At 36.3% G+C, this 12,336-nt stretch overlaps 1 protein-coding gene across 1 annotated transcript in view; it reads left to right on the top strand.

Annotated features, from left to right (window-relative positions):
• LOC107751118 (tau-tubulin kinase 1-like) overlaps window positions 1–12,336 on the top strand; it is a 30,217-nt gene that overhangs the window by 5,438 nt on the left and 12,443 nt on the right. The window contains exons 2-11 of the mRNA XM_016566724.1: window positions 2,485–2,632; window positions 5,964–6,037; window positions 6,209–6,349; window positions 6,476–6,580; window positions 8,720–8,785; window positions 8,897–8,989; window positions 9,121–9,246; window positions 9,398–9,552; window positions 11,205–11,409; window positions 11,543–11,706. Coding sequence (XP_016422210.1) covers window positions 2,485–2,632; window positions 5,964–6,037; window positions 6,209–6,349; window positions 6,476–6,580; window positions 8,720–8,785; window positions 8,897–8,989; window positions 9,121–9,246; window positions 9,398–9,552; window positions 11,205–11,409; window positions 11,543–11,706 — 1,277 coding nt within the window. The remainder of the gene's footprint in view (window positions 1–2,484; window positions 2,633–5,963; window positions 6,038–6,208; window positions 6,350–6,475; window positions 6,581–8,719; window positions 8,786–8,896; window positions 8,990–9,120; window positions 9,247–9,397; window positions 9,553–11,204; window positions 11,410–11,542; window positions 11,707–12,336) is intronic.

Below are 12,336 nucleotides of genomic sequence, written 5' to 3'. Positions count from 1 at the left end.
TTAGGTATTCAAAGATCTGTACATGACACACAGTTGTAATGCACCAAGATAAATATAACACTACAAAACATCCTGTGTGCTTTTGCTTTTTTGATTAGTGACCTGAAAGTAGGCCAGAATCCTTAATAGTGCTTATTCATTGTCTTTTGTAATGTTACTTTGTATTATTATTTGTTTATTTTAAAAAAAAATTCTGAAAATTTTGAATTCAATATTTCATCACAAAAAATAATGAAAATAATTATTAAAATGAACTTTAATTAATGAATTAGTATTAATACAATACCGTTCAAAAGCCTGGGGTAAGAAACCATTTTCTTTAATGAAATTAAAGCATTTATTCATCAAGGATGTATTAAATTGATCAAAAGTGACAGTAAAGACTTTTACATTGTTACAAAAAATACTGTTCCAAATAAATGCTGTTCTTATGAACTATTTATCAAAGAATTCTGGGAAAAAATGCATCATGGTTTCCACAAAAATATTAAGCAGCATAACTGTTTTCAGCATTGATGATACTAAAAAATGTTTCTTGAGCAGCAAGTCAGCATATTAGAATGATTTCTGAAGTATCATGTGACACCGAAGACTGCTAAATTCAGCTTTGACATCACAGAAATAGATTACATTTTTTAAATATATTAAAATTGACTTTAAATTATAATCATAATATAACTGTATTTCTGAGTCTTTGTGAGCATAAAAGACTTAAAATCTTACTGACCCCAAACCTTAATATATTAAATTATATATTATTTGTAAATGTAATTTATATATATATATATATATATATATGAACATGAAAGCATGGATCCATCCTGCCTTGTCTCAACGGTTCAGGCTGGTGGTGGTGGTGTAATGGTGTGGGGGATATTTTCTTGGCATACTTTGGGCCCCTTAGTACCAATTGAGCATCGTTTAAATGCCACAGCCTACCTGAGTATTGTTGCTGACCATGTCCATCCCTTTATGACTACAGTGTACCCATCTTCTGATGGCTACTTCCAGCAGGATAATGCACCATGTCACAAAGCTCAAATCATCTCAGACTGGTTTCTTGAACATGACAATGAGTTCACTTTACTCAGATGGCCTCCACAGTCACCAGATCTCAATCCAATAGAGCACCTTTGGGATGTGGTGGAACGGGAGATTCGCATCAGGGATGTGCAGCCGACAAATCTGTAGCAACTGCGTGATGCTATCATGTCAATATGGACCAAAATCTCTGAGGAATGTTTCCAACACCTTGTTGAATCTATGCCACGAAGAATTAAGGCAGTTCTGAAGGCAAATGGGAGTCCAACCCGGTACTAGCAAGGTGTACCTAATAAAGTGGCCAGTGAATGTACATGTGTGTATATATATTAATATGCAATATTGCAGATTTTCTGTAAAATTATGGGAATGTGGGTACATACTATGTAGATGGAAATATATATGTGGGTTTCAGCCTCATATCTTTTCTCTTGTTCTGAGTAGATTATGTAACAGTAAAACTAATCTAACCCAACCCATTAACTAACTAACCCATTCACTGGGACTGTCTTGTCAAATGACATTACAAAGAGATAAAAATCCCACAAAAATTCCCAGCACAAAGGAGAAGAGAATCTTCATACTCTGAGAGAGTCAGAGTAAATGGCTCTTGACTTTGAGAGAACTAGACGAGAGTGTGACATTACTGATCGTCAAGGATTATTTATGAGTTATTTGAAATCAGAAAACTTCTGCTTTGCATTCTCTGTTGTCCAGTGGAAATGTATTAGTCTATATTGTGAAATTTGTGACACATTTATGCAAAGCTAACTAATGTTTGTCTGCAGTGGGACTGCTGCACTATTGCGTATCCCTGATCAATACATGTGCCCTCTAGATTGGTAATCAATAAAACAAGGATTATTCACATATACAAGATCATGCACATGTAGATGGGTTATGTTACAGTATTATTTGTTGGGTTTGTTGTTTGAAATGAATATCTCAGGAGAGTGAAATAAAGCTATTATTGAGGCACTTGAAATGCAGATATTATGAAGTGCTTTTTGATGTTTCCCAAATGCTTTGTCTGAAAAATGCTTTGAAAAGCTGTATGCATTTTTATGAGATCATCAAACATTGACAGCTCTTACATTGAGAGGAAAACAACTGTTTCTCTCACTTCAGATTTCATACTAGCATAATCAATAGCAAATTAAACACAAAAAAATTTAGATAATATCCTGTTGTGTTATTTTTTGATGTCCAGCTGAAGAAGATAGGAGGAGGGGGGTTTGGGGAAATCTACGATGCTTTGGACCTGTGAAAAATGCTTTGAAAAGCTGTATGCATTTTTATGAGATCATCAAACATTGACAGCTCTTACATTGAGAGGAAAACAACTGTTTCTCTCACTTCAGATTTCATACTAGCATAATCAATAGCAAATTAAATACAAAAAAATTTAGATAATATCCTGTTGTGTTATTTTTTGATGTCCAGCTGAAGAAGATAGGAGGAGGGGGGTTCGGGGAAATCTACGATGCTTTGGACCTGCTGACTCGGGAGAATGTAGCGTTAAAAGTGGAGTCAGCTCAACAGCCCAAACAAGTCCTGAAGATGGAGGTGGCAGTTCTGAAGAAACTGCAGGGTAAGGCATGGTCATCATTAGGTTCTGGTATTTTTGTACAGTATCAACGTCACTTTGACATTGACAAGACATCACGTTGACTGAAGACGAATTCCCCACGGAAATACAGTACACAGGGTAATTTGTGTTCAGAGTACCTATTGAACTCGTATTGAAAACGTTTTTTGTTGTAAATTAAAGAAGTGTTTCTATAAAATTGTATACCAGGCTTTAATAAAATGCTCTGCATAAACATAGACACCTCTGCAAACATGCATTTAATTGATCCAAAGTAACAGTAAAGACATTTTGTACAAACAATTTTCATTTCGTGTAAATGCTATCCTTTTTCGGTTTCCAAAATAATATTAAGCAGCACAACTGTTATCAACATTGATAATAATAAGAAATGTTTCTTGAGCACCAAATCAGCATATATTAGAATGATTTTTGAAGGAAGACTGGAGTAATGATGCTGAAAATTCAGCTTTGCCATCATAGCAATAAATTACATTTTAAAATATAAATAAAAAAGAAAACAGTTATTTTAAGTTGTAATAATATTTCACAATATTGCAGAATATTAACTGTATTTCTGTTCAAATAAATGTAGCCTGAGTTAAGGTGAGCTTGAGAGATGATACTGACCCCAAACATTTGAATGGCAGTCTGTATTTTTAATCAATAGCATGACATTTTTATATTACTATACTGATTTTCTGCAAATTTATCTTACCCATTTCTATTATTTATTGATGTTTGGACTGTTGTTTTCCCATTACAAATGATATATCTTCCTGGAGGATGATTGTGTTAGATATCACAGAGGACTTCAAAAGTGATATTGAGGACACAGGAAAAACCTTTAAATTGATTTCCGATCAAGATAGTAAAACATGTATTGTTTGAATCATTTCAATTATAGAAAGTAAGAATCAAAGAAACCGGAGCCCTGCTGTGCTTCAAAGGCTTAATAGTAGATGATTTATGTTAGTGGCATTTCATAATTTTATACAGTATTTAGTTGACATCATCATCACCATCCTATCAGAGTGGACCATGTGTGGCATGTTGTATATTTAGCACTGTGAATGAAACGGCAGTAACACAGCCTACGTGACTACGAACATGTGAAGCGGCCTACAGATCATACAGCCAAGCATACACACACATATTCTGATGATTCAGTTCAACCATTAGTCATCAGAAAGAATAAAAAAGAGGACAGCTAAGTATGAAACTCATCGTATTATAATGCAGATTGTTGCGTAACAAAATAAAATGAAATATAAAAAAACATACAAAATAATATTAAATATATAAAAATTGCTGAAATGAAAAGATTTAATTTTACATTTAGTATTTATTTAAAACTCACAAAATACATTAATGTTCAACATTTTTGACACCAGCGTTATAGTATTATTTATATAATATTATAATATATACATATAACTTTTATTCTCAGTTGTCGTTTTAATTTAAATGTAAGTTTTATTCATTTAGTTATGTTTTTTGACATTTTTATTTGTTTTTGTTTTTTAATGATTTCTGTTTAGCTTCCATTTATTTTTATTTCAGTTTCATTTTATAATTTTATAAGTTTAAATTGCAAAAATGAAAGTTTAATTATTTTATTTCAGTTACTGTCACGCCCATGGGCTGTTTTGTGTTTGTTTTCCTCCCCCACGTGCTCCGTGACCTAGTTTCTCCCTTGTCTGATTAGTTATTTGGTTCAGGTGTGTCTAGTTCAGTGTTTCGCATAGACTTACACTCTATGTGTGGCGGCAATTCCCCTGGGGAAAATGTATGTGTGCCGGTACTTCCCCTGGGGGAAATATATATGTATATTTATATAATGTAAATATAAAACAGCAGACGGGCTTATTGAAAGTGCATATTCATTCTCTGCCAGCAGGAGGCGCTTTTGGAGCGGCAGAAATAGTGGTTTCCCCAGTAATGGCTGTAATCAAAGAAGCGCTGTGCTCATAAACACTACCTTATCAGGCATTATAGGAAAGATTAAATGAAAATGACATCAAAATTGTACCTTCAAAAAAGATACATTTATATAAAAACACCCGTGCCGCGTTTCACGTCTCCGCGGTCCTTCGTCTCCTCACAGTAGTGCACCGTGACAGAACACCGGACCTAAGACAGTAAGCGGTGCCCCTTTTTTTTCCCTGTTTCTCCCCGTGGCTATGGAAACATCCGCACGGTTCTCCGCCCTAGCCCCCAGGGATCTCCCTTTCATAGAGTACGCCTGGGAATTCTGCGGGCTCGCCGCGACGACAGCGTCAGACAACGCCACATTGAATTCTCTGTTCTGGATCGGGGCCAATTACTATTGCCCCATGGACCTCCCAGACACCACTGGGCTAAGCTGGAGGGAAGGGATCCTCCGGGGTCTGGAGAGCATCCGGTCCCGATCCAGAACCAGCCCGCCGGTCGCTCCGAAGTCAAACCTGCCGGCCGCCGCACTCTCAAGCCCGCCGACCGCTGCACTCTCAAGCCAGCTGGCCGCTGCACTCTCAAGTCCGCCGGCCGCTCAGCAGTCAAGCCCACCGGCCGGTTCACTCCCAGGCCCTCAGCTGACAGCAGCTCTCTCCCTCACCTCTGCTCAAGAGAGGAGAAGGCGGAGGAGGAGACTGTTGGTTTGAGCCCATGAGTCCGCTCCAGCCCCTGAGTCTGCTCCAGTGTCGGCTCCAGCCCCTGAGTCCGCTCCAGAAAGGGCTCCAAATCCCACGTCCAGCACAAAGAGGGCTCCAGTCCCCAAGTCAAGCCCAGAGAAGGACTCTGTTCCCGAGTTAAGCCCAAAGAGTGCTCCTGTTCCCAAGTTAAGCCCAGAGAGGGCTCTAGTCCCCAAGTCCGGCCCAGGGAGTTCAGGTGTGTCTAGTTTATTCTCTCGTTAAGTCTAGTATTTATAGTATAGTCTGTTCCATGATTCCTTTGTCCGGTGTCGTCCATGCAATGTGCTACGTGTGTGTCCCCTGGCATACCCTGTGTTTCCTTTTTGAGGATTAATAAAGACTGTTAATTGTGAATGCTCCTACGTCTCCGCGGTCCTTCGTCTCCTCACAGTAGTGCACCGTGACAGTTACTTGCCAAAGCAACATTTTTAAGTTTTTTTTTTACGTTTAAGTTTTTACATTTATATTAATATTTTATTTCAGCTTTCAGTTAAAATGCTTTCAGTTAAAACTTATTTGAATAGTTTTAGTTAACAATAACGACACTAATTGATTTTTTTGGAATGATCTTTGGACTTGCATTTTTTAATCACCCTGACCAATAATGTAATTTTTAAAATATTAGCATAAATGACCTGCCCATGTTATTTTCTTTTTTTTAGGTAAAAACCATGTTTGTAAATTCATAGGCTGTGGGCGAAATGATAAATTCAACTATGTCGTCATGCAGCTGCAGGTAAACAATTTCTATTTCAAATAAGTAACTAGACTGGTGATTATATTTCAATCAAATTCTAAGTAACATTTTATGGAAGATCACCATCACATGCTGTTTTCTCTGAAATACTGAGACTACTGGTGTTATGTAGGTTTGAGGGCTTCAATTACGCTTTGTTATTATTCTCAGGGTAGAAACCTGGCAGATCTCAGGCGAAGTCAGCCGCGTGGCACCTTTACCATGAACACAACCCTCCGCCTGGGAAAACAGATTCTAGAATCCATAGAAGCCATTCACTCTGTTGGCTTTCTCCACCGAGACATCAAACCGGTAATATTTAATAGCTTTCCTGCAATTGTCTTCTAATTGTGTGTAGAATAATAATATAATGCAACACTGTCATGAGGTTTCCAGAAGTGATTTTATTTACTAAAGATCTATGGATTTTCTTTCCAGTCAAATTTTGCAATGGGAAGGCTGCCTTCAACATACAGGAAATGTTATATGCTAGATTTTGGGCTTGCACGACAGTATACAAACACCAATGGAGAAGTCAGACCGGTATGTCACAGTTTAATTCAGTATCTTTTTTAATACTTTTCAGTTTTAGTCATTGTAGATTTAATTATTTAATGGTTAATTATGCTAATTTTTTGTATGTGTTGAATAAGGATACATGATTCCTGCACTGCAGTCAAATGATCAAACATTTCTGTCATTCACTGTCATTTATTACAATACTACCATGATATGAAGTTGTCTATTGATTGACCCTGAAGGTCTGGTTTTATTAAGAAGTGCCTGAGATTTATTTGAGCAATAAAAAGGCTTTATTCACTGTAAGAGTGCAGGCTGGCAGAGAGACGAGCTGAAAGCTCATGAGAGGTTTACAGAGCTCTCTGAATTAAGCACTGGGCTGTTTCCTCTTTTAGCTCATCACAAAGAGCTCTTCATTCGCACATGCTCCTCTCTCCTCCATCCTTCACACGATCTCTCTATTTCTCTGTACGTGCAGGTTTTAGTGCAGCGGTATGAATATTTCATAAGACTGCATGCATCAGTGAGCATTACCCCCAGGTTCAGCCTGAGAGTGTGTAATATTTTCAGCTCTCTCTCTCTCTCTCTTTCTCTCTCTCTCTCTCTCTCTCTCTCTCTCTTTCTCTCTTCCCCCTCTTAGATCCCCTCATTCTCTTTGGCCTTTCCTTTCTGCACAGAGTCAATCGATTCAGGCAGGAAACAGAGTGTCATTCTTTTATCTATCTATCTATCTATCTATCTATCCTAGTTCAGTGCTATAGCACTAAAGTGGTTTGTTTTTCTCCTGCAATCTTCAGGAGCTGTTGTTTTTTTCTGCAGCAAATTGAAATTTTAGTTTGAGCTGATTCAAATTCTATGGTGCATCACATTTATGAGATATGAATAAATCATTTCAGGGTTATAAATAAAGGTTTTGGTGTCCTCAGAACTGTAAATGTCGCCTTCTGTTGAATGCATACAGTATGAATAGGACAATCAAGGTCCTGAGACATGCTGCCATGTTTGTTTGTTTATTTCTTTGTTTGTTGATATTTTTTGATGTTATATATTCTTAATTATTCTCTGGTACTTTTTTTGTTGTTATGGACAGCATTTGAAGTGGATTGCATGGGGTCATTTGTATAATTATGCCTGGTGCATTATTTCTGCTTTTTCTTTTGTTTGACCATCTTGTCTTATTTTTGCAGTTTTCCTTTGGGGTTTTAAGTTATGACGTGCATGTCTGACGTATTTCTCCATCTGTTCCCTTCTCCCCCATACTCTCACCAATGGAAAGACTTGCATTGTGAGTGACTTCATGGAACTTTCATCTTCGTTTTATAGCTGATCTTTCCACAATATAAAAAAAATACTGCACAAATTTACATCAAAATTTACATACAAGTAGTTATACATACATACATATATATATATATATATATATATATATATATATATGTGTTTATTGGAATAAAATCGATTGAAAAAAATGAACTGAAAGTTTTGCACATAATATTCATTCCACTTTTAATTTCAAGTTTGATTCTTAATCATGTTCTAATCCAAAGAGAAGTTGATTTAATATAATACATAATACATTTAATGAGCCATTTGTAATTCATGTCGAATAATGCTTGTGAGATTTCTTTTCGAGAGTTTGACCTTTATGTTCAGCAAAAGTGCAGTCTCTATAATTGGCAATAAAACAGTGAACACGACAATAGAAAATTAACTGCATCCAAATGAAATGTCATTTGTTCTGAAACAGATGCTACTTGTCATGTTATTTAGTTACTCAAAAAGAAATTAGAGCAGGTTTGTGAGAGAGAGAGAGCCACTGGGACTTATACACACTCATGCACACACAGACACACAGGTACATTTACATGATGGAAGGTGTTTACCTTTTGTGTTGCGTGTTCACTGTTCTGGAAGAATGGAACGCCATGTTCAGTCTCTGGGCAAAGCCATGGTGCCTCTTCTTTCAGAGTGTGTTGTGCACTGTTTGTCCCTTTCCTGTTGCTACCGTAATGAAAGTTATAATGCATACAATTATACAGTAATGCACAGTATTGTTTTTCTGGTTTGCTTTGATTTACCTTACATAGTACCAATTCTAAGTATTACAGATAACAAAAATGCATTTATCAATGACATATTTTCCTAATACATTTCTGCTTTTAGCCCAGAACCGTTGCAGGGTTTCGAGGGACTGTTAGATATGCATCTGTGAATGCACATAAAAACAAAGTGAGTGCAACTTACTGTGAACTTGTGTCAAACAATGTATTTTACAGAAGATACAATCATCTAATTCTATTTACCTGTTAATTTAATAGAATTCTTGTGTTGTTTTTACAGGAAATGGGTCGCCATGATGACTTGTGGTCATTGTTTTACATGCTGGTTGAATTTGCTGCTGGGCAGCTGCCGTGGAGGAAAATCAAAGACAAGGTGCTCTGACTTCCCTTACCTGATTTGAAAATCAGTATTTCTTGTCTTTTGTTTTATTCAATTTCATGACATTTTTATTCTGTGTCGTACAACCATTGTTAAAATCTACTTTTGTAATCTGCATCATTTAGGAGCAGGTGGGTCAGATTAAGGAGCGCTATGATCATAGGATGCTGCTTAAACACATGCCATCAGAGTTTAATGTCTTCCTGGAGCATGTTGAAGGCCTTGACTACTACACCAAACCCGACTATCAGGTACCTACACCAAAAAACTCTCTCTCTATAAGTCTATGCTACATATACGTATATATGCAGTGCTTTTCTGAAATGTTATTACTTTTACATGGATTACATGGATATGTTACAGATATGGGTGGTCTTTTCTGTGGTGTCTTTTCTGTGTCAGCTCCTGATGTCAGTGTTCGAGAACAGCATGAAAGAACGCATCATCACTGAGAACGAGCCATATGATTGGGAGAAAAGTGGGACGGACTCCATGATGTCTGCCACTACACCGACAGCAGCGCAGCAGAACACACGGCCCACAGCAGCTATAGTTGGGTAAGCACCACATGCATGTGTGAACATATTACACGTCATTTGATCTATCTATCTATCTATCTATCTATCTATCTATCTATCTATCCTAGTTCAGTGCTATAGCACTAAAGTGGTTTGTTTTTTCTCCTGCAATCTTCAGGAGCTGTTGTTTTTTTTCTGCAGCAAATTGAAATTTTTATTTGAGCCGATTCAAAACCACATCTCCAAATCAAATAATAACTTTAAAAAGTTAAATAAATAACAAAACAGGTTTAAAACCTGACTGTAATTTTACTGTGAAGAAATTTCTATCTGTCATGCTCACTTTATTGTTAAAGATCCTCGTGTACGCTAACACACACATGCATGGAACTTAACAAATCCCATTCTAATTCACCATTGTGTCTCGGGGGGCTTCGTTACTTGTCGCACATTGTCACATAAAAGCCGTACAGATGGATAAAAGGCTTGCTTACAGTCTGAAATACACAAGTAACGGAAAAAAAAAGAGACAAGCTTGAATCTGTTGTCTTCTTTGTTTTACTTAATTACTGTTATTTGCATACTGATAAATTTACTGCATTTTGCAAACTGATTGATTGGTCACAAACATCCAGTGCTTTTTGAAACATTGTAGGTAGTTTTCAGTGGGTTTTTATGTTTAGAGAGAAGAAAACTCACTTCTGATGGAAATGTCACGGACTTATTTTAGTCCATTGCAGTTCTAGAAAGGCAGAGTTGTTGTATTGCTCCAGGACATGAAGAACATTTTACCATGAAAAAGAAAAATGTCTGATGATGACTTTTAAAGGAGTTCCCCCTCTGACGTTCTGTTTCGAAACTCTGGTGACATTTACAGAAAATGACTCTTTAAAGGTGAAGGTGATTTTTTTAAATAAATGGAAAAAAAAATTCCAAGTACAGTAGGTTGCCCAAAAACATTTTTATATCTAATTTTGCATAGAATTTAGATAATTCAGGGTTACCCTTTTTTTTTATTAAAAATTTATTGTGATCTTTTCTGGGACCTTTAGGGTCATAAATATGACCCCGATGCCAGGTGACCTTCAGAGGGAAAACACAGATGATGTCAGATGGATAAAAGGCTTGCTTACAGTCTGAAATACACAAGTAACGGAAAAAAAAAGAGACAAGCTTGAATCTGTTGTCTTCTTTGTTTTACTTAATTACTGTTATTTGCATACTGATAAATTTACTGCATTTTGCAAACTGATTGATTGGTCACAAACATCCAGTGCTTTTTGAAACATTGTAGGTAGTTTTCAGTGGGTTTTTATGTTTAGAGAGAAGAAAACTCACTTCTGATGGAAATGTCACGGACTTATTTTAGTCCATTGCAGTTCTAGAAAGGCAGAGTTGTTGTATTGCTCCAGGACATGAAGAACATTTTACCATGAAAAAGAAAAATGTCTGATGATGACTTTTAAAGGAGTTCCCCCTCTGACGTTCTGTTTCGAAACTCTGGTGACATTTACAGAAAATGACTCTTTAAAGGTGAAGGTGATTTTTTTAAATAAATGGAAAAAAAAATTCCAAGTACAGTAGGTTGCCCAAAAACACTTTTATATCTAATTTTGCATAGAATTTAGATAATTCAGGGTTACCCTTTTTTTTAATTAAAAATTTATTGTGATCTTTTCTGGGACCTTTAGGGTCATAAATATGACCCCGATGCCAGGTGACCTTCAGAGGGAAAACACAGATGATGTTGTGCAGGACGAGCACCTAAGCGACCAGGAAAACGCCCCTCCGATTCCTTCTGGCCGGCCAGCTGATGGTAGCCAGTTACCTACGGATGCAGACGGATGGGAGGAGACAGACTTTAATCGCAACAAACTCAGGATTAACCTTGGAAAGGTGCAGAGCAGTATAATGAATATAATCCAATCAAATACAGTCAAACAAATTTGTTTATTTTTAAAACAATTAAACATAATAATCCATTTTATAAATCAATTTCCCTTAAATTTTCTTTGATTTTATGTTGCAGGGAGGTCAAGAGGAAGATGGTAGCCGGGGTGTGTGTCCTGTGTCGCCTCAAAGGGGTTTGGACTCTCCAGGTATGCAGGTGCACTCGCTCAGGTACCGACGGATCAACAGCCCTGAATCTGATCGCATGTCGGCCGCTGATGGACGGGACGGTTATGGACAGCGGTGAGTCATAAATTTACTTTGGATTTGTGCAAATTTTGTATTGACTGTTTCAATCAGAAGTTAAAAGAACTATCCATGTAATAGTATTAGTTTAATGTTTTGAGCCATAATAGTTTTAATTCACTGCATAATTCAAATAAAGGCATTGCAACATGAGTATTCACACTAATGTTTGAAATTTTGGGATCATTTAGAATTTTTTGTTTTGAAAGAAATAAATAATACATTTATTCAGGAAGGATGCATTCAATTGGTTAAAAGTGACAGTAAAGGCATTTAAAATGTTACAGAATACTTCTATTTCAAACAAGAGCTGTCATTTTGTACTTTCTATTCAAAAAAAAAAAATGTACCACAGTTTCCACAAAAATAAAAAGCATGACAACTGTTTTCATCCTTAATAATAAGAAGAAATGTTTCTTAAGCAACAATTCTGCATATAATTATGATTTCTGAGGGATCGTGTGACAGTGAAGACTGGATTAATAAAAATTCTGCTTCCCATCTCTGGAATTAATTACATTTCAGAATAATAATATATTACAATTAATTTAATATATTCATCTATAATATATTAAAATAGAAAACAGTTATTTAAAATTCTAATAATATTTCTCATTATTTATTTTT

This window comes from Sinocyclocheilus rhinocerous, unplaced genomic scaffold, assembly GCF_001515625.1.
Source record: "Sinocyclocheilus rhinocerous isolate Xijiao unplaced genomic scaffold, SAMN03320098_v1.1 scaffold1413, whole genome shotgun sequence".
In the NCBI taxonomy this organism is placed as follows: Eukaryota; Metazoa; Chordata; class Actinopteri; order Cypriniformes; family Cyprinidae; genus Sinocyclocheilus; species Sinocyclocheilus rhinocerous.
Note: the sequence above shows the minus strand (reverse complement) of the source record. Positions and strands in the feature narration are given on the sequence as shown.